The following is a 21,326-nucleotide window of genomic DNA, read 5'->3' as shown; positions in this document are numbered from 1 at the left end:
ATGCAAAATGTCAATGATTTGTGTATGAGAATGCAATTGTGCATGAGTGTTTGGGGAAGAGGTAGACTTGTTAGCATTTCAGTATCTTTATATATCTGATGAAAGCTAAAGTTTAGGATATGAAAATATATAATATTAAAATGTTGTTTATAAATTATTTTCGTCACATGATTATCAACCACACCAAAGACTGCCTTTAAGATAAATAACTATATGGACAGAACATTTGCATTCATTTAATGATTATTTTATGTCAAACATATGCTGATTTTTATTTATTTATTTATTTATTTTTTATCACACCTTCTTTCTATACAAGTAATTTCCCATTGAAAAATTCCTGTATCATTCAATAGCACATACACTGACGCTTTTATCCAAAGCGACTTACAATTGCTATATATGTCAGAGGTCGCACGCCTCTGGAGCAATTAGGGGTTAAGCCAGGTCTCTCACACCAAAGGCGCGTCTCTTATCCACTGCGCCATCACCACCCCCATCACCATTTATATGTATATCAGAACTATTAAAACAAGCACATTGTCAAAGGTGCAGTTGACATTTGTAAACTGATGTTTTTGCACATGCACTATATTCTGTTGACTGACTTTCTGTTTAGAAATGTATAACACATTCTGATTTTTTAATTATTCCTGTTAATTTGTAAAATGGATAAAACCTTCTTAATCTTTCTTATCCAACAGATCACCTCCCAGCAGGTTTGACATTATCCTGGAAGTAGCCAGGGTTGGTGATGTTGCCAGCAGGTTTGTAAAAGGCCACAGTGATGAATTTGCCCTTTCCATCTGATGCCAGGCCGACCCCAACCTGTTCTGTAGACCTCCAGATCATCTGGGTGAAGTTACCTGTGCACATATAAAAGTTTTTTTCAGGTGTAAGTTTTTAGTTATTTCTAATATTTAGTAGATTGTGATATGCATTGTCTTTGGTCTGTATTTTAACATACTTATTGAATCGATATTTGCTATAATATTTTACAGCTTTGTAAGACTTGAGAAATTAGTTAAATGCCAGACAGTCTACTTGAGGAATGACCACTCCCTGAGAAGACAAAGGACCTTTCTGGAAATTAACATTTGAACTCTGTCTTGTGAAGCATTACCATTCAAGATGCAAATCGCACCTCAGAATCATCCTAATACATGTCTTTCACACTTACCCCACTCCCTCTCTCTGATGCTTAGATCAACTGAAACTCACCCAGAATCTATATGATTTATATATGAACAATTATCATGCAGTTTTAAAAATGTTTGGTATCATTTCAAATGTCTCAGTGCAACTAGTTCAAAGGTCTAATTCCCAAAGAGTTTAACCAAAAGGTAATAAATTATTAAGAGTTTGGAGGATATTAACCTGTACACAAAGGAGGATATGTCTTCCAGGCAAATGGCACTCTGGCCCCAAGAGGTGTAAACTCTAAATGCAAATTTTATTAGCAAATGTCTGTCTATATAATGAAATGCAGCAAAAGGTCAATTTTAATCAAATAACTTTGCCAAGAGGAAAAAAGTAACACGCAGAGACCTGATCGAATGCTGCAATTGGATCAATTGAGTCGGGCTTACAGCTTTAACCATTTAAACGCTTCAGTTGATGTGAGTGAATGAATAACCTACCAGTTCCACTTTGAAAGCCAGGAGTTGCAAAGTTGTACTTTACATTTTCCTTGTACCATGATTCAGCAACCTCTTTTCCTATAGTTAAAAAAAATATATATTATTAACAGTTTTTTTTTTTAATTAACTTTATCATTCTGATGTGCTATAGTTTCTTATATAGAAACCCATTTGGGGTAATAACCAATTTACCTGTTGGATGCACCATGCTGGATGTCCATTTGTAAGACATAGTCTCTCCATGACCTTTGCCGCTGTTCTTCAGGGCGTTAATGCTAATCAGATGTGCTGCCCAATCCTGAGCCTCTTTACTGAGGATGGGGCACAGCGAGAGAGGCCGTGTCCCATGTTGCCGCCGGTACTCATTTTGAGCTTCAAGCAGAGATTGACGAAACTGCGACAAGATTCCATCTTTATCACAGGAAAAAAAAAAGCTGTTCATTCCTGAAGAGACTTTTGAGGCTTTGGTCTTTTTGACGTCCCCTTTTACATGATTTTAATTAAGATTGTGCACAGCTATATACCTCAAATAGTGCAGCAAAATGAAAACAATGGACCTGACTGTGTCTTTATTGTGTCTAATTGCAAAAAGTGTTCCACAAAGTAGTCTTTGAAGCAGCTGATTTTCTCAAACTAATGAACAATTACTGGTAACTACTCTTTAAACTAATAGTTTTTGAGTAAGTACATGTTGGCATGAAATGAAACATTTATTCTACTGAATTCAAATAGATGAAAAAAATAAAAAATGAAATAATAAGCATTGTTTTATTAAACAACAGTGTACTGTGATGGTCAGAAAAGGGTTCTAATAGTTTACTCATAGTAAATCCACTATAAAACAAACAATTCTGTTTCCATTTCCAAGTCCATTACTGCTACATTACTGAAAAAAAAACTTTATTATGACATATCAAGTCAAAATTATGAAATAAATTGAAATTATGAGATAAAATGTAAAAAATAAATAAAAATAAAAATAATTTCCATAAATCCATAATTTTGACATGATTGATTCATCAAAGCATGCTTTATTTTCTGCTTTAAATAGTCCTCCATAGTTTCTTGAGGTGTTCATTTCCTCATTGCTTACCTTCTGAGCTGCTGCTCTGTGGAGACTGACTCTTACATGGTGCTGGTCCAGAACTGTGAGATGATGAAGGCAATTGGTTTGACTTGATGCTGAGAGCAGCAAGTGCTTGTCCAACTCTGTCAGCTGAACACCAAAAAATATGAACATTATACAATGTTATAATAAGAGTGATAATAAATATAATTTAATTATTCAATATATATTATATTTTAATTTAATTAATTTATATATTATTTATAATTATACAATAAATATAACTGCAAATTATATATAATATATACGTATTAATAATAAATAGTCATACTTTCAACCTACATCTACTTTATACAATAAGAATACAAAATATATTCAGTATTATTTCCCTGCACATGTATGCATATCAATCAGACTCACCAGATGGGGTGGATTTGAAGTCGAGTTTGGAACCTGCCGGTAGGACATTTCTTTCAAAATATCCAGCATTGCTGATGTTTCCTGCTGGGAGGTACTGACCCACCACAAAAGTTGTGTTCCCGTCAGTGGCCAGTCCAACTCCCAACTCCTTTGTGTCCTTCCACACCACCTGTGTGAAGTGACCTGGAGAAAGCACCAGATGTCAGAACAGGGACTAAAGCAAAGGTCTAACCACCCCAGAATGTTTACAGTAGATTCACCTGTTTTGGAGGTGAATCCAGGCCTGCTGAAATTGTAGTCTTTAATCTCACTGTACCAGCTTTCCACTGCCTCACGTCCTTTATAAATTATAAACACGCGATTATCAAAACATGCAAGACGATCATGAGGCACAACCGGTAAGGAAATAATGTTTTCTTTAAAATAAATAGCCCAAATTTCAATTTAATGCAAAGCATCCACATGTTAAAAGCCTGACTGGAAAGTAAGCAAAACATCAGCAAATGAAACAGACAAAGTAACTACTAAACTCTGACCTGTGAGTTTTTTGTTAGCTGAGCTCCAAACGTAATATACATTTTCTCCATGATCTCCATTGCTGTGTTTGAGGGTCTTGATTGACAGCAGGTGTTTGGCCCACTCCTGTGCGGAGCGGCACAGGTTTTTGTTTACGGTGAGTGGCGGGGCCCCATGATGTTTGCGATATGCATTGTGAGCCTGTAGGAACTCAGCTTCAAAGCTGCTGTCTGCTACACACAAACATAAAGGTAGAAAAAAAAAAGTAGATTCCTGAACTAAACATTAAAATACAAACTCCCTGTTATCTTACTGAGTGTGTATCTTGATTGGTGCACAATACACATTTGCACTTTTTTTCACTGTTTGTATTTATATTGTATATTTTGATGTAAGGGAGACTTGCAAAATAAGAATTTCATTGTGTGGTCACAATTGTAGTGTTTTACTGTGCATATAATAATAATATATCTTGTATCTTGTATAAGTTATAGAGTTATTTGATGTGCAGATACAGTAGCATTCCATGCTGACTGAAAGGAGCCTCACAGCCATTCCTGTTAAAAATCAAAGATGGCACTGCTGTGTGAATGAGGTCTATTTGAGGTGCACATGCTCTGTCTCAGAAACCATAAAACAACTATCACATTTCAATTGCATTACGGCCAGACAGATAACTATGGCAAAAGGTGCATTTTAACCTGTGTGTTTGCATTTGTGGAAAGAGCAAATATATTTAATGGCCATTTATCCATCATTATACAACAGGTATAGACCATTTTGCAAGATGTAAACAACACTGGTCCAGAAACACTTCCTGTTTCAGTATGTAACTGTTTTCTTTATTTCACATGTAAAGAAAACATCTTAAAGAGGTTTGTTTAACTTTTTGATTCAGTTTTATATTTTCTGTTGGTTGTATTTTATCCCAGCTTTTATGTAGTGTTAAAAAACTGAAACAGGAAGTGCTTCTGGACCAGTGTTGTTTACATCTTGCAAAATGGTCTATAGGTTTTAGGTAACTTTCCCACAACTAACTTAAAGGGTTAGTCCCCTTCATGTCATTCCAAACCTTCTTTTTGATGAAAAAAAGGGAGGGGGGGTGGGGTTAACTATCTCTTGAACTTACCTTTTAAGCAGGTTGGCACATGAAGATCCCCTCTGCCTCCTGATGGTGGTATTTCAGTTCTGCGAGGAACTGAGGGTGCTCTGTTTGAAGGAATGCCTGATACACCATGCGTTGGACCCACTTTGTCAGCTGAATGTTGCCAGATAAATCACATATTTACTATACTGTAATGAACATAAACTATATCTATTATTTGAAGTACTCTGTAACATTTTATTAATAATAAAAATAATTATTAAATAACTAAATACATTTATATAGTGTAATATTAAGGACACATACAAAAACATGAAATAAATGTCTTCACAAAAACATAAATAAAAAAATGTACTCACTTGTACCAGAGGGCTTTGAGTCTACTTTGGAGCCTGTCGGTAGAACATTTTTTTCAAAATAACCCACATTTGTGATGTTTCCTGCTGGGAGGTACTGACCCACTACGAAAGTTGTGTTCCCGTCAGTAGCCAGTCCCACCCCCACCTCTTCAGTGTCCTTCCACACCACCTGTGTGAAGTGACCTGGAGAAACCACCAGGAGTCAGTGTTGTAAAAGAGACAAATTAACCACCCAGAGTGTTTACAGATAAGGTGCCTTCAATGGGCTTTATGCACAGCTGCACTACTTCCTGAACTTAAGCCAGCTCCTTGTTTCCTGTCTGCCATTATTGGCCAAATTGATTAATTCAGGTGTGACTGACCTCAGTAGTCACGGCAACAATAATCAGACACACCTGCATTAATCAATTTGGCCAATTGACAGACATGAAACAAGGAGCTGGCTAAAGAACAGGAAGTAGTGCAGCTGTGCATAAAGCCAATTCGCAGGTCCCCATATGCAGTGTTCACTGCTCTACTCCCTGAGCACGGTACATCAGTTAAAGTGGACTTCGCTGACAATAATCACTCATTTGAGTCATTTGGAATTCCCTGCAACGTCATTAAAGAAAGGCAAAAACAGGGTTGCGCAGATTATGATATAACTTAATATAGCCAAACATGCAGTATAATCACTCATTTGGACATATAGACTCGCCTGTTTTGGAGCAGAATCCCGGCCTACTAAAGTTGTAGTCCTTAATTTCACTGTACCAGCTTTCCACTGCCTCACGTCCTAGAAAGCAGAGAAAAAGATGTAGCCTTATTGTTTCGACTATGCCGTATGTCAAAACACCACTGGATTGGTTCACAATGTGCAATAATGTAGCCTACTGTATTAAAAGACAACACAAATGCTTTATCTCTATCGTTTAGTGTCTTGTAATTAAGTTAAAAAGTTGACAACAGGACAACAGGAGATGATTGAGAGAACGTCTAATTGTAGTGCAGACCACTTGACCAAGGTCGGTCTGACTAGATATGACTGTGCTGGGGCCAGTTGCAAAAACTTAGCCCCTATGTTATGACTGTGTTTTAAGAACCAATTTTGCCAACTAGAAGTTAGTCAAGAGGTAACTCTTACTTTTCTAATTCAAGTTAGACTGATCTACCTTTTTATGTAACTGATTTTAAAAAGTTAGTACCAGTCTTGAAGAAAAAAATTAGATGACTAACCGGTTGCAGATTATGCAACCGGCCCCTGGGCTGTGTTTTTCAAAAGCATTGTAAGCGTCACTAATGGTTTTTAGTAGGTACAATTAAATGCTTTTGAGAAGCCCAGTCAAAAGACTGGTTGCATTAATGGGAGGTTTGATTAATACTCTATTAAAATAATTTGACTTTTATGTAGCCTACGGATTTTGAGAGCAGAAAGCTGACCTGTGAGTTTTTGGGTATCTGAACTCCAGGCATAATAAAGATTTTCCCCGTAGTCCTTGTTGCTGTGTTTGAGAGTCTTGATTGACAGCAGATGCTCCGCCCATGCCTGTGCGGAGCGGCACAGGTTTTTGTTTACGGCGAGCGGCGGGGCTCCATGCTGTCTGCGGTACGCGTTATGAGCCTGTAGGAATTCAGCTTCAAAGCTGCTGCCTGCTAGAGAAGAGCACAGTTTAATAATGCACTGAAACAAAATGAAATTAAGTTAAATTTATTTCAAATTCAATTACTAGATGCTCTAGTCTAGCCTACATCATTATCGTTGGATGAGTTTTGATAAACTTAAGGTAGGCCTGCACTATAATGCTACTAAAAATAAAAATAATTTTAAATACATCAATAGCCTACATTATTATTAAATAAATAAACATATTAATTATTTAATAAGCTGATGCACCACAAATAGAGAAAGAGAGATGGAAAATACATTTGTGTTCGGTAAAAGTTGTCTTGACTCACCTGCCATAGTTAAAGCTATGTGAGAGACTGAAAAAAAAACACAGTGAAAGTTTTCAAAGAGGCCAATGTCACAACAGAACATCTGAACCACTCCCATTAAAGAAGGGTGATGGTATGTTTTTAAATCTATTCAAATACACAGAGTAAACAGAAATCTACTCTTTTCACTTTGCAAACCAGTTGAGTTAGACTCCTCATAGTTTTATTAAATGAAATGTAAACAAAATCAATCCCAAGATATTTGTTTGATTGATTACCTTTCGAAATGTTTGAATAATTAAAAAAAAAAAAATGTAATTGAGATTTTTTCTTTAAGTATCACTTGTAGACTTGGAATACATGCTTGCATTGACAACTGCGTCAGCGAGTGATCATGACATACTGTATACAGACTAAAGCTAAATGGAAAAAGATAATGTATACTCAGACCAGTATCTTTATTCAGTAGACTGGAGATGATCTTGCTTGTCGTGCATACTCGCAGACACATTCATATTTTTAACCTATTTAATAATACACTTCTGTTGATGTTAAAATAATTAAACTAACATAGTCTAACATTTTGTGTCATTATATGCTCTCTGTGACAGTCAGAAATGTGAACCATGCAGTTTGTTTTTCCATTTGAATGAATTTAACCTTTAAATAGTGGTTTGCACATGAATACAGTATGTTTCATTTCCTTTTTTTTTGTCATTAGGTGTCCGTGTGTGCTTATGTAACAGGAAACTCCGGCTCTGCTCAGTCATTCGTGAAAGAGCACAAACTTTACTGTCAATATGTTATTCTTGTGACACCCTTGAACAATTAAACTTCTAGTAGGACAGTTAGACTCAACGGCAGGATACAATACGGGTTGTGATTTGCATAAAGTCAGACGGCCTTAAAATGAAGTGGAACTGAAAACACGAAAACCACAGAACATGCCTTGGCTTAAAGGAATTAACAGTCACTTTGCATTGACTGAGGATTGGCAGAAACTCATCAGGTTACTCAACATAACTAGACAAGTGGTTTTGAACCATTGTTGAAGCAATGTCTCATTCCCTACTCTTATAGGGAACCATGGTTATGTTGAATAACCTGAGACAATCCCTTACTAGTTAGGTCTCTTGACATTTCGTCACTCTCTGATGCTTTGGGGAACGTAAAAATCACTACCGTGTAAAAACGACTGATGAACAAATGTTTTTTCGAGTCATTTCGTTCATTTTGTTCATTAAACGCAAGAGCAAGGCGAGCATTATGTATATGATGGTGACAAGCCGTTATAGCAGCTATACACTCAGAGCATTCGGGCATACAGTCTCTGTTTTAGTACTCTCGCATTAAAAAAAAAACAAGGTGATTGACAGGGAAAATTGCAAACGCCCATGAAAGTAGATATAGTTTAGGTCCACTGACATAATTCAGTCCCTTGGTCATGTGCAAGGGTCTGTTTTAATGCGCTAATGAATGCTCTCACCCCTGTGGAAGGTGGACCCATGTGAAAATAAAGCTCTACTCCACTTCCTAAGACACACTCCCTAAATGAAACATGATTAGTCAATCATTCAGCAAGAGAACCTCTTGCCAGAGGAAACTGTTCCGCGTGAGCAGTAGCGAATTGATAACGCAATCATAACACTGGGGCACTTCACAGGTTCATGACGTAGCAACCTGTGCTTTGTATGACATTGAATTATACATTTCTGATACAGAAGCACCCTCTGAAGTCTCACAGGTTTGTCACATAGGTTTCTGGTTTCATAGCTTGCTCTGGCCCAATACAAGAAGCTGAGACTGGGCTAGACAAAACTCACGCAGTCCACTGTGCATAGAGGAAGAGCACTGAAAACAGATAGTAGGGCTGAACAAATGTGGGCAGAACTCCTTACTGCCCAAGTACTGCAGGTATACCTTTAAAAGTATACATGTGAATGTAATGTGGCACAATGTTCTTCATCATCATGCTAATGCAAGGGATTCATCAATGCTGATTAAAGACTGTTGGGACACACCATGGTTCTGTCATTTACACCTCAATGACACACCTATACCATTTTTTTTCAGAGTACATGTGCTTTCCACTAATCATCTAGGTGTGTGCACTAATTAAAAAGTGCATAATAGGTGCCCTTTAAAATATCATAATACTGTTTGTACTGTAGGTGTTGCTTAAACATGCATTGAGGAGAATATATTAATGTTCTTCTATACATTGTTATAATTTATAATGTTCTACAATAATGTTCTTCTATATTCTACCCTTCTTGATCACCACCAATTTGCCTCATCTTTTGGTTTCTTGTCATCTGTTTTGGTGTTGCTTTTCCACTCATGTTTAACAATGGTTTAAACTGTATAGAAAGGTAATTGTTGATCTGGGAGAAAGGCTTAAACCCCTGCTGCACCAGTGCATAACCTCTACTATGAGAAAGGCTTTTACTGCCTCTTCTGCACAGCAGTGCATTATTTGTGCATTAACTATTTTCTCTATACAGTATGGTGTTCAATTCTACTGTCTGTATGATTAAATGTATAACTTTGCCTGCTTTGAGAATCTTTTAAAGTCCCTGAAAAGTCAACATTAAGTATGTGTTGTGAGTCTGTCATACCACAGAAAAATGTGTTATTAGCCACCCAGCCAAATTTGAATGAAAAAAAAAATCCGGGAAGTACATAAAATAAGCTATCAAAATCATGAAAAAATCCAAGAGGTCCTCGCTGCAGTCTGTAGCACGATGACGTAGCTGGAGTCTGGACGGTCCAATAGCCTACGTGTTGGACCCTGTAACGCGCGCATGCGCACTAGTCAAGTCAAGTCATCTTGATTTATATAGGCCTAGGCCTATCGCTTTTAACAAAGATTGTTTCAAAGCAGCTTTAATTTAATGTAACAGATTGTTTTTGCTTTATAGCGGTTCATGAATAATGTTATTTTACAGCTAGTTAGTTTTGATTTTGTCGAAAAGATAATTTGTTATTAAATTAGGGGATGACACCGTTCTCTCTAAACAGACTTTAAACGCGATCCTGTGATAAACGCTGATGGCACATGCACATTAAGAATTCATAGGCCTAGTTAGAGAGTTGGTGAACAATCGTTGATCTTCCAAGAATATGGTCACGAGCGAAGCTCTTATTTTCAGAGCTTTCAGAATAAAACTTTTTTTTAAATAATTGCGACTTTTTCCTTACAATTGCGAGTATAGGCTACTTTTCGCAGACTTTATTTCTCAGAATTGTGAGATATAAAGTCAGAATTGCGTGAAATAAAGCCTCAATCATATGTTATAAAGACATAATTGCTTGAAATAAAGCCTCAATCGCATGTCATAAAGACATAATTGCTTGAAATAAAGCCTCAATCGCATGTTATAAAGACAGAATTAGGTGAAATAAAGCCTCAATCGCATGTTATAAAGACAGAATTAGGTGATAAAGCCTCAATCGCATGTTATAAAGACAGAATTGGGTGAAATAAAGCCTCAATCGCATGTTATAAAAGACATCATTGCTTGAAATAAGCCTCAATCGCATGTTATAAAGACATAATTGCGTGAAATAAGCCTCAATCGCATGTTATAAAGACAGAATTGTGTGAAATAAAGCCTCAATCGCATGTTATAATTAGGTGAAAGAAACCCAGCAAGCAATTTTGCGTCTAAAAGACGTCTAATAGCCGTCAAAACATAGCCCAGACGTCTAGGCTAAATCAAGGCAAAATTTGGGCTGTCAGTGAAAATCTAATAGACGTCTAAACATAGCCCAAGAATAGACGTCTAACCATAGCCCAAGAATAGACTATAGTCAACAATTAGACGGCTATTGAACGACTACATTTATACGTCTAATAGACAGTGCATATGGGTCTAGGCTAAAACAAGGCTAAATTTGGGCTGTCAGTGAAAATCTAATAGACGTCTAATGTAGCCCAAGAATAGACTAGTCATCAATTAGACAACTATTAAACGACTACATATACATGCAATAGACAACAAAATGGCTAAAAGATTCTTTTCACTCAAATATTCTCATAAATGACAAGCCATCCAAAAAATATACATATAAAAGGCTTTATTTAGCAAAAGAACAACATTACGTAACTTCAAGACATAAAAATTACCAAACCAAATATTAAAATTAAAAATATAAAATTATTTTAACATGAACAACTTAAGATAATAAAATAGAAAACTCTGTTGCTGCTGGGAAGTTGGTCATCACAGCATCTGCCAAATAAGAATAAAATAATTAGCACAAGAAAAGCATTGTTGAAAGTACCTGTACGTTTTATGTGTGTGTGTGTGTGTTCTGTTTAGGTTTTAATGCACATCTGAGCTATTTGCATTATTGATATACTGCCGGATACTTTTTAGATTTGCTTATTTTATATAGCCAATCATTTGTATTTTTATGCTTTATTATAAAATTAATTTGAAAGTTTCAAACTTGAATTAATGAGGGCATTTTGAATGAAACCTCATCTTATTGGGATTGTACAATAACAAACATTATTCTACTCTATTAGCTTATGCTCTCTAACAAGCCAATGTTCAGACAAATTCAATTTTATAATTTATATCAATGATGGACTTTGTCAAAGATGAGAGATTTAGTGAGGAAATGCCATTTTCATATCACAATGATCTAAAGAAAAGAGTCAAATATAAGTGTGGTTTTCATAACACTTTATAATAGGTTGCATGTGTCTTATGTTTAGCTACAGCTTTGGATTCAGTAACGTTAGGCCTAAGTTACACGTGCATGTACCATGATACACTGTTACCCGCTAAAATGTCACGATTGCAACAACACATGATAACAAATATTTTATCTAAAAAATTAACACGTCAAAATGAAAACACAGATGCAGTTACAAGACAAAAGTGGGAATGTATTTTACCTGTTGTCGTCGACCGTCAGCTGAATGCATGCAATGCTCTGCCTCGTTTAAAATATTTGAAAATGGTCGATCGCGTGACCGGTGATCTGTGCTATCAAGTCTCGCGTTGTCAGCATGTCTCAGTAGGGATGTTGCCATCTAGCGGTTGAGAAATGTAATTGCGTTTTTATTTAATTTAAAATGAAAGACAGTCAAATAAAACCGTAGATTTTTTTTATTAATGTGTGACTGTGACAGCAAACATGAAGCTGCGTGGGTGAAAAACAAGTAAACAATTTTAAGATTTTATTTTGGCTATACTAATCGCTGGTCTAAATCAGGGCTATGATTGCCTCGATTTCGCCGGTGGGCTAAAAGCAGACTGTACATAGCCCATCTAATTCAGAGCTAAATCGTGACTACAGATCGACCATGTCATGATATGACACTGGCACCTTGTAGATATGTTTACCAATAAGAACATGATGGGATATCAACCATCTCATGCGTTGCCTGCCCAACAATTCATTAAAACGACAATTAATCAGTTTCGACTAGAAGTGGGCTATAAATAGCCGGGCAGACTATACGAGCTAGATCGCGTCTACACATAGCCTACACATAGAAAATGTCAAAGAAATCAAACCAAACACCTTGTAATCACAGTTGACTTTGCTTACATGATGGAATATAATACATTATGCAAGTTATTTTGGAAAAAATTACATTTAGCCATGATTCAATGTTATTTTGGCTAGAAGTGGGTTACACATAGCCGGACTATATCGGGTCTATATTTAACCTAGACGGTGAAATGAGGGCTATTGCTTGCTGGGAAGCCTCAACCGCATAAGGACAGAATTAGGTGAAATAAAGCTTAATCGCTTGTTAAAGACAGAATTGCGTGAAATAAAGTCGCAATGTGCTATAAAGTCAGAATTCTGACCTTTTTTCTCGCAATTCTGAATGTATAACATTGCGAGTTCATTTATTTTCCCCATGCTGTTATTATTTTAGCATTTTCCTTACTTATTCATCAATAATTACTTATAATTATTTAACAGTACTACACAGTTTGAACATCATCTCAGTACAATTGAGCTTACATATCACTTAAAACCAATGCATTCGAATTATAATCAGAGATCGGCACTGCGCATGCGTAAATGACGTCACCAAAACACACATCCATCCACGGGACCATCCAGCTACGTCATCGTACAGGCTGCAGCGAGGGGTGTCTCAGAGCAGATTCTCTGCTCTCAAACGCTGGGGGCGTGTCGGCTGGCTGCGCTGAAACCACGCCCACTAAGGGGAAAGCTGTCGACGACGGTGATAAAAGCTGATTAGCTGGAGACGGGAGGATGAACACTAAGGCGGGAGATCGTCGTTTCGGCCCCGTTCACCAGTAACAGCGGATTATCAGTGAATCCAAGTTGTCTCTGAGGAAAGTTTATAAAACGATCCAGTGTAAAACGATCACTACAGAGGTACAGAGGCTCTTCATCAAGGTATAAGCTCTCTAAAAACCTCTTCTTGATGTGATCGTTTTTAGGGGAATTTAAATGAAGATACCGATCTGTTTTGTACATGATCGCATCCAGGTAGTAGCCCATGCATGTCCGTGTGGAAGGCATAGCTAACTAGAAAACTGTAGGCTCAGCTGTAGTAACTAATGGGCTCTATGCACGGCGTTATTTCCGGTGAAGGATTAAGGATGCTCGATAACTTCCGCCGATCGTAGAGTCCAATGCAATACCGAGAATTTATATTGAATTTTATACTCCATGGTTATACTAATGAAACGTTAGTCACAAAAACAGATAAAACAGACACCCCTCGTTGTGTTTATGCTTCTTTTTAAAATTATATTAAATAAACATAACTATATATAAAATTACATCTAAACGTATGTACATTTCGTTTCAAAGACGGGAGGACAGTAAATATTGAAGACTCTGCCATAATCCCGTTTTCTCCGGTTTTCCTCCGCTTTAATCTACACAACCGGAAATGGACGAGCATCCTTGCGTCAAATGCGGAACTTATGCGTGCATATAGCCCATAGTACTGACAGTCACTCGCAATTGAGCAGTGAATGCGAAGGGGAGTGTGTGTGGAGAGGGGGAGATCAGACTCAGTGCGTCATCAAATAGGGGGGTGTCCAGCAGCTCATGGGTTCCAGTGCGTCACGGAGCCCTGTTTTAGCCCCGCCCAATTAATCCGTAAAATTGCAATGGTGAAAAACTGTTTAACGGTCTAACACATTTCAGTACTTCACAGTTCACAGACTTTGTAATATGTTTTAGCAATACATATGTAACATTTATAATGTGTTTAGAACTTTTTTGTAGAATTGCCTTTACAGGGACTTTAAGTGATTGTAAATTCCGTTATCTAAACATTCAGATTAAATCCCATGTTTTCTTATCAGTTCTAAGACTTTTACCTTTTTAGAATAAGAGGTTGATGAACTTTAATAGAGTCAGATTCATTATATTGGAGTCAGATAAATAACTGAATTATGCATGTCATCTTCCATCCTTCCTATTCGCCTTATTCACTTGGCGGCCATTTTGAAAATGGAACGCCGCTGAGGGGTACACTCACCCGGAAGGATGCATGCGACGCAGCAGCACCAGCAATGAAAACTCGCAGTGCGGACCACCAATCATTCCTGTCTGCCCGAATTAACGATGCAAAATGTGAAGCAAAGTGCCAGTGACTGAAACATCCCCCGGGCTGTGTTAATTAAGGGATACAGTACCTGTATCGGAGGTTTTATCCACGACATTGAACGTAAGAATGGACGCCAATTTACCTCAGTTTCTGCAAGCTTGTAGGAAGTTGACTGTGTACTATTAGAATCTATACAAATCCATTACCATCATTATTTTTATTCTTTATGAATACATATATGTAAACTTGTATTGTCACCATAGCAGCTTATCATTGTCAGTGTGTAACAGGATCAGTCCCTGTCAGACCTTAAAATCACTTCTCCTCTTTCCTTTTACATACATGTGAGTGATTTGATTGTTTTACATGCGTGTAACCCAGAAAGCAGACTGACATTGAATCAACGTGGAAATATGACATCGAAACAACGTTGATCTGACATTGTTTTGCTCATCGAATTAACGTTGAACCAACGTCAGATGCGTCATTCTTTCAAAACTAACGGAAAATCAACTTGAAATCAACGCGTTGTTTCAACGTTATGAAAGCAAACCAATTTTCGATTTCATTTAGCTTTGAAGAATGCCGCGTCTGACGTTGGTTCAACGTTAATTCGATGAGCAAATCAACGTTGTTTCAATGTCATGAGAGACGTCGTTTCCACGTTGATTCAATGTCAGTTTGCTATCTGGGAAGCTACTGGATGTGTATCTATCTAAACAATAAAGTACAATTGTATCTAACATAGTAACTTACACAGTCAACAACTCCATATTACAGCTTAGCTTACTAACGTTAATTACCTCTGGCTGCTGCAAGCTCGCAGAAACTGGCAAGGCGTCCATTCCTACGTTCAATGTCGTGGATAAAACCTCCGATACAGGTACTGTATCCCTTAATTAACACAGCCCGGGGGATATTTCAGTCACTGGCACTTTGCTTCACATTTTGCATCGTTAATTCGGGCAGACAGGAATGATTGGTGGTCCGCACTGCGAGTTTTCATTGCTGGTGCTGCTGCGTCGCATGCATCCTTCCGGGTGAGTGTACCCCTCAGCGGCGTTCCATTTTCAAAATGGCCGCCAAGTGAATAAGGCGAATAGTTCAAAATAGCAGCGTAAGCAGCCTTACACCTAAGAGAGAATAGCAAGTGGCCTGTGTTTTGTGCTTTAAGTATACTAGACAGACCACCGCTATAAGACGGGGAGGGAGAGAAGAGGTGAACAGGCAGCTTATCCATAGTGTTATTTAAAATATGTCATATTAACCAGAATGTTGCAAGGGAACGGTAGTCCAGGCACCGTCCACTGAAGAGCGGCTATCTATACGGTGAGTGATAGGTGTTTTTTTAAAGACAGCATAGCCGAGTTTAAGGAGAAAGATTCTGAGCAATAGCGTTCGACGCTAAGCTAAATAACCGGTTGACCATCAGCTCACTCAAATGCACAAGCGCCACTGGCTAATGCAGTTGCAATTTCATGATTCAAACAGGCTTCTACATTGTTTCCCCAAAGTGTCAGCTAGAGACGCAATGTCGAGGGAGCTACCTTGAAACTGGGAACTGCATTACTGCGACAAACACAAATGGTGTCTACATGCCTGTTACTGCAAGTTTGTATCAAGGCTCTTTTCCTCTGTAATGATTGAAAATATTAGGCAGTATAGACTGATGCATGCATTTAAAGAAAAATAGTGTTGTGTGTTTGATTATTTAAGAAAAATGGATTAGGGCACTGTATACATTAGCTATTTTTACTGTCTAATGGTAATCACATTGACACATAGCTCACAGATAGTCTTAAAAAATACAAACATACCTGTCCTGAAGTCTCACCAAGGCATGCAGGAATTTGTCTTTCTTTAAAAGCTGTCTATTTTCTCTCTGTCTCTCCTCTCTATCTTGCTGACTAGCTGTGAAATCTACGTACTATATATCAGTGAAATGCTGCAACGCCCCTTGTCCAGGAAAGAGCCCTGCTGTACGTTTTCAACACACACACACACACACACACACTTGGTTTCGCTATGTGGACTCTCCATAGGCATAATGGTTTCTATACTGTACAAACTGTATATTATATCCCCTTACACTAACCCAACCCTATACCCATCACTGAAAACCTTCATTTTTATATTTTTATTCAAACATTATTTTATTGTGATTTTATAGTGACCAAATGTCCCCATAACATCAAACATTTGAGATTTTTTTCACTATCTTGTTGGGATGTTTGGTCCTCATGTAAGTTAAACAAGTACATGCACACACACCCACACACATGCACGCGCCCCCCCCCCCCCCACACACACACTCTCACACTCATCATCACAAACTAATTTTAATGCTATTAAGAACAGAAAAACAAAGCTCTGACTTGTACTATCTTGTGAAATTGCTAATCTTCAGTTCATGTTCATGCCTGCAATCTTCTCTCTTTCAGTGTTGTACTTGCATTTGCATGTTGCGTTAGCAGCACTTCCTGTCTATTTGCGGTTGTTTCCACTGACATTTTAGTTCCTTTTGTCACCCACAATGAGTAGTTATTTTAGATACAGGTCATTTTGTGCACAAAAAAATCACTGTGATGAACTAGCCATCCATTCAAGGTGTTCCTTCCTTTGGGACAGCTTCTTTGAATGCCAGCAGCCCTACATGGTAGTTTGGAGAGTGGATGAATGAATTGGAAAATCATTAATCATGTAATATAAAAAAAAAAACCCTATAATATACTAAGTACTAGGCTATATAAATACATTTTCACAAACCTTCCGTCTGAGCTATAATCCAGTGGGTGGTGCATGTGCTCATAACATACACTATGCTAAGGTCTTGAAAGGTCTCAACAGAAGTTTTCACCTGATCTCTAACCAGTTTTGTGTCTTCTTTAGGCTTAATTTAAAACTAAAACCTTGTGATTTTCTTTTTGAGGCTTCATTTGGAAATGTTTAGGTTCTCAAAGTTAGTGCAATGTTTGCATGTTCATGTGATGAACTATATATCACCTGTGGTTATTCTGCTAGGACAGCTGTGTGAACTTGGACAACAAATTTTCCTTTCTTGTGCTATAGTAATTTAATGAGAGGCAGCAAAAAGGCCACGTCATTTAATTCAGTCCAATTAGCACTAAATGCTGGCACACTGAATTAAGCGGAAATGCTGCGGAAACCCTAATTTACAGTATAGATATTCCTGAACCTGACTTTAAATATCATTGTGGTAAGTAGTTAATTAAAAGTGTACAAGGTTTACAAAACAGTTTAGACTTTATTTCATTTATTAAAAATGTCATGACGTGGAAATCCTCCGAGTGTAAGACCTACAAATAGCGTTCATTTTTTTAGACTGGAAAAACTTGAAGAAAGTCGTCTGGGCTACTCTCTGAGAAAACAAAAGGACCTTTCTGGAAATTAACATTTGAACTCTCTCTTGCAAAATTAGCATGCATCTGAGATGCAATCAGTTGAGTCAATCACCTCAGTATTGTCTTAATTTACATTTCTTTTCCTTCACTCCCTCTTTCCCCTAACTCTTCTCTCACATGCTGTGATCCTGAAAATCCACCCAAAAATCTGTATGGTTTAATGTGAACAATTATCATCTGAAATGTCCAGTGCGACTGGTACAATGGTCTCTTTCCCAAAGAAGTAAGCCAAAAGGTAATAAAGTTTAAAGAGTTTAGAGATCTTGCTTACAGAGGAGGTTGAGTGTTTCATGCAAATAACTTCAAAAGGTGCTCTCTAGGTCTATGACTCCCTAAAACTCCCTAGGTCTATGACCACAGTCAATGCAAATTCCTAATGTAAGTTCATATCCCACATTGGGGGATGTTTTGTCTTGGTCTGTGGCCTGGGTATATTTAAAGAAATGCTCTGCACGATTTGCAGTCTATAACACCACGAATTTACACTCAGGTAGGACTATAACACAGTTTAGGTGAAGCAGAGGGACACATTGACGGATGTTTTTAAGCTCTGACTAACACATTGGCAAGGTGAGAGGCTCCAAAATTCCAAGCACAAGTACAGGACAGGAAATGCTATACTGAAAATAATTAAGGAAAGCAACTAGTAGTCTGCAGAATAATTGGGCTCTACTTTTCACCTGTAGCACATCTTATCAAAACACTAGTCTGGCATGGACCAGATATCTAGCCAGAAGGTTCAAAAATAACTATAATTTAAGAAGAACCCTTGACTTTCTGTAGAATCAATTAGCTGCAGAGTTTCCTGTTTCTTCAAGGCACTGCATAAATGAAATAAACGTCTCAAATTCATTGAAAACAACTTTATTTGCTAACAAATAGTACTTCATTTTTCAGAGTTTCTCAAACCTCCTGCCAAATTGTTTGATATAATATGACACAGCCAAGGAATTTTTGGTATCAAGAAAAAAAATGCACTTCACTTATCTGTGTATTTGTGTTCTGTGTTGCCTTGGCTGATTATTTTATTTGGACCTGGACGCCAGAGGGTTCGTCTGCTCCGCCCTGGCCACACCCTCAGCCTGCTCTGCCCTGGTTACGCCCTCAGCCTGCTCCGCCCTGGCCGCCTGCACTTCCTAAACCTCCCTGAAGGCTTTCGGTCCCTGTTTGGCCATGCCCTGGCCAGCCTTCAGGGCGCCCACCCCATTGATGTTCTACGGCGCGAGGTCGCGCCTTTGTAAAGGGGGGTGTTCTGTCACAGTCTTCGTCTGCACCTGTCTGTCTTAGTCTTCACTACACTTCCCAGGATCCTCTTGTTTCCACACCTGTTCTCACTCCCTCAATCATCCACCTTTTCATCGTGATTATCATCTGTAACACCGGTCTTCACCTCGTTAGGGTTCATTTGTTCCTGTATTTAGTTCCCTCTGTTCTTTCAGTCCTGGTCGGTCAATGTTTATGCTTAGTGCTTTCAATGTGGTTGGTATTGTCATGCATCCTGCCTGTCTGTACCTGGTTTGATTTATTTTTAGTAAAACAGTTTGAATTAGTACTTTTGCCTCGTCTACCTTCTTCTGCTAGTATCACATCCATGACACCCGTGGATCTCATGTACTGCATTGAGGTGCTACTGAAATATTGGGAAACAATCTAATCCCTCTAATCTGTTCATACTTTGTTCTTCTACACATGTGATTCATTAAAAACATATATGTGGGTGTTTGGACACACTTAGAGTCTAATGGGCTATATGCATGCATAAATCCCGCATTTGACGCAAGGATGCTCGTCCATTTCCGGTTGTGGAGATTAAAGCGGAGGAAAACCGAGGAAAACGGGATTGTGTCTTCAAAATTTACTGTCCTCCCGTTTTTGAAACGAAACGTACATACGTTTAGATGTAATTTTATATGTTTATTTAATATCATTTTAAAAAGAAGCATAAACACAACAAGGGGTGTCTGTTTTGTCTGCTTTTGTGACTAACGTTTCTTTAGTATAACCATGGAGTATAAAATTCAATATAAATTCTCGGTATTGCATTACTCTACGATTGGCGGAAATTATCGAGCATCCTTAATCCTTCACCGGAAATACCGACGTGCATAGAGCCCATTGACTGAAATATGTGGTGTGCAAGACTGTTAATGAAACATCACCATTGCAGTATACACTGCTATTAAGGCAATGGCTTTTTCAGAACATGTGCCAGAAAAAGCTCCCTTAGCTGTGGATTACCTGTCAACATTTTTTTCTGATCCCTGTCGGCTTAGAGCATTAACTGTGAAGGCAGGTTTTTGCCCTTTAATATATATATATATATAGGCTATATATATATATATATAACTGCAATTCCATGCATTTTCAAAATCTGAAATTAAATGAGAAACATTTAAGTTTAATGTTTAAATCATCCTTTTAATGGATATGATATATTCTTTACAATCCCTGTTCTATGCTGTGATGCTTTTTGCCTTTGCTGCTGAGTGATCAATGAATGTATAATTCATTTGATATTTTTAAGAAGTTTCAAGAAGTTAGCTTGTTTCCCTTTAAATATCTATGAAGCATGGGTTGTGGTTAAAGTGTTTGGATGCCCAATATTGGGAGACAATTCGATCTGCCAAAAAAGGTTGATTTATCTATTTTGCAAATTTGTTTTCCCAATTTTCCCAATTTTTATTTATTCACTTTAAGGTGCAGGTGTGAGGTGATGCATGTATTTCCCTAAGTCTTATGTTCATATTTTACATTTGATCTAGGACTCAAAATCCCCCAACCCCCCTCTAATCTGTCCATACTTTGTACTTCTACACATGTGATTCATTAAAAACATATCACTGTAATAAGCCTGTGGGTGCTTGGACACACTTAGACCCTAATTGACTGAAATATGGGGTGTGCAAGACTGTTCATTATTCTGATCTCCGTCGGCTTAGAGCATTACTGTGAATCAGGTTCAACTCAGCATTTACATGCATTTTCAAAATCTGAAATTACATGAGAAAAATTCAAGTTTAATGTTTCTCCGCCACCAGCCGTCCCGACGATCCTACCTATCAGGAAATGGACCATAGCTGGATTGAGGCAAGAACTGGAAAATTCAGAAGTACAGGTTTCGCGGAAAATTAATAAAGCGGAGCTGTATTATTCGTACGTTACCTTAATGCAGTTTCTCCAGCTTCTCCACATCCTCTCAGTTTGACTCTCATGCTGCTCATAACCCGTTTGGGTTACACTTTATTTCGATAGTCACTTTAGACATTCTACTATCTATAAGTAACTTTTCAACTACATGTCAACTAAGTGTCATTAGA

At 37.7% G+C, this 21,326-nt stretch overlaps 1 protein-coding gene and 1 long non-coding RNA gene across 4 annotated transcripts; one reads left to right on the top strand and one right to left on the bottom strand.

The window, feature by feature from the left end:
- Positions 1 to 270: 270 nt before the first annotated feature.
- On the bottom strand, positions 271 to 16,511 carry glipr2 (GLI pathogenesis-related 2). Of its 3 annotated transcripts, none has more exons than XM_039659145.2 (13): positions 16,405 to 16,511; positions 7,042 to 7,068; positions 6,526 to 6,735; positions 5,804 to 5,881; positions 5,107 to 5,289; positions 4,772 to 4,900; positions 3,663 to 3,875; positions 3,387 to 3,464; positions 3,127 to 3,309; positions 2,734 to 2,856; positions 1,833 to 2,051; positions 1,641 to 1,718; positions 271 to 866 (listed from the first exon to the last, which is right to left on the bottom strand). In XM_039659145.2, exons 2-13 carry the CDS (start codon positions 7,046 to 7,048, stop codon positions 706 to 708), a joined length of 1,662 nt encoding a protein of 553 aa, XP_039515079.2. In that variant the 5' UTR covers positions 7,049 to 7,068; positions 16,405 to 16,511; the 3' UTR covers positions 271 to 705. The 3 variants fall into 3 exon arrangements, with proteins under 3 accessions (XP_039515079.2, XP_039515078.2, XP_039515080.2); XM_039659144.2 differs by having other exon boundaries at positions 6,526 to 6,738; positions 16,405 to 16,493; XM_039659146.2 differs by having other exon boundaries at positions 3,663 to 3,872; positions 6,526 to 6,738; positions 16,405 to 16,493.
- On the top strand, positions 13,120 to 19,905 carry LOC148981728 (uncharacterized). Its single transcript, XR_016168341.1, has 3 exons — positions 13,120 to 13,419; positions 16,079 to 16,566; positions 19,056 to 19,905. It is a non-coding gene; the product is annotated as an uncharacterized LOC148981728 (long non-coding RNA).
- Positions 19,906 to 21,326: the final 1,421 nt, after the last annotated feature.

The sequence above is a fragment of the Pimephales promelas genome, chromosome 4, assembly GCF_988280905.1.
Source record: "Pimephales promelas chromosome 4, fPimPro1.hap1.1, whole genome shotgun sequence".
Taxonomy (NCBI): domain Eukaryota; kingdom Metazoa; phylum Chordata; class Actinopteri; order Cypriniformes; family Leuciscidae; genus Pimephales; species Pimephales promelas.
Note: the sequence above shows the minus strand (reverse complement) of the source record. Positions and strands in the feature narration are given on the sequence as shown.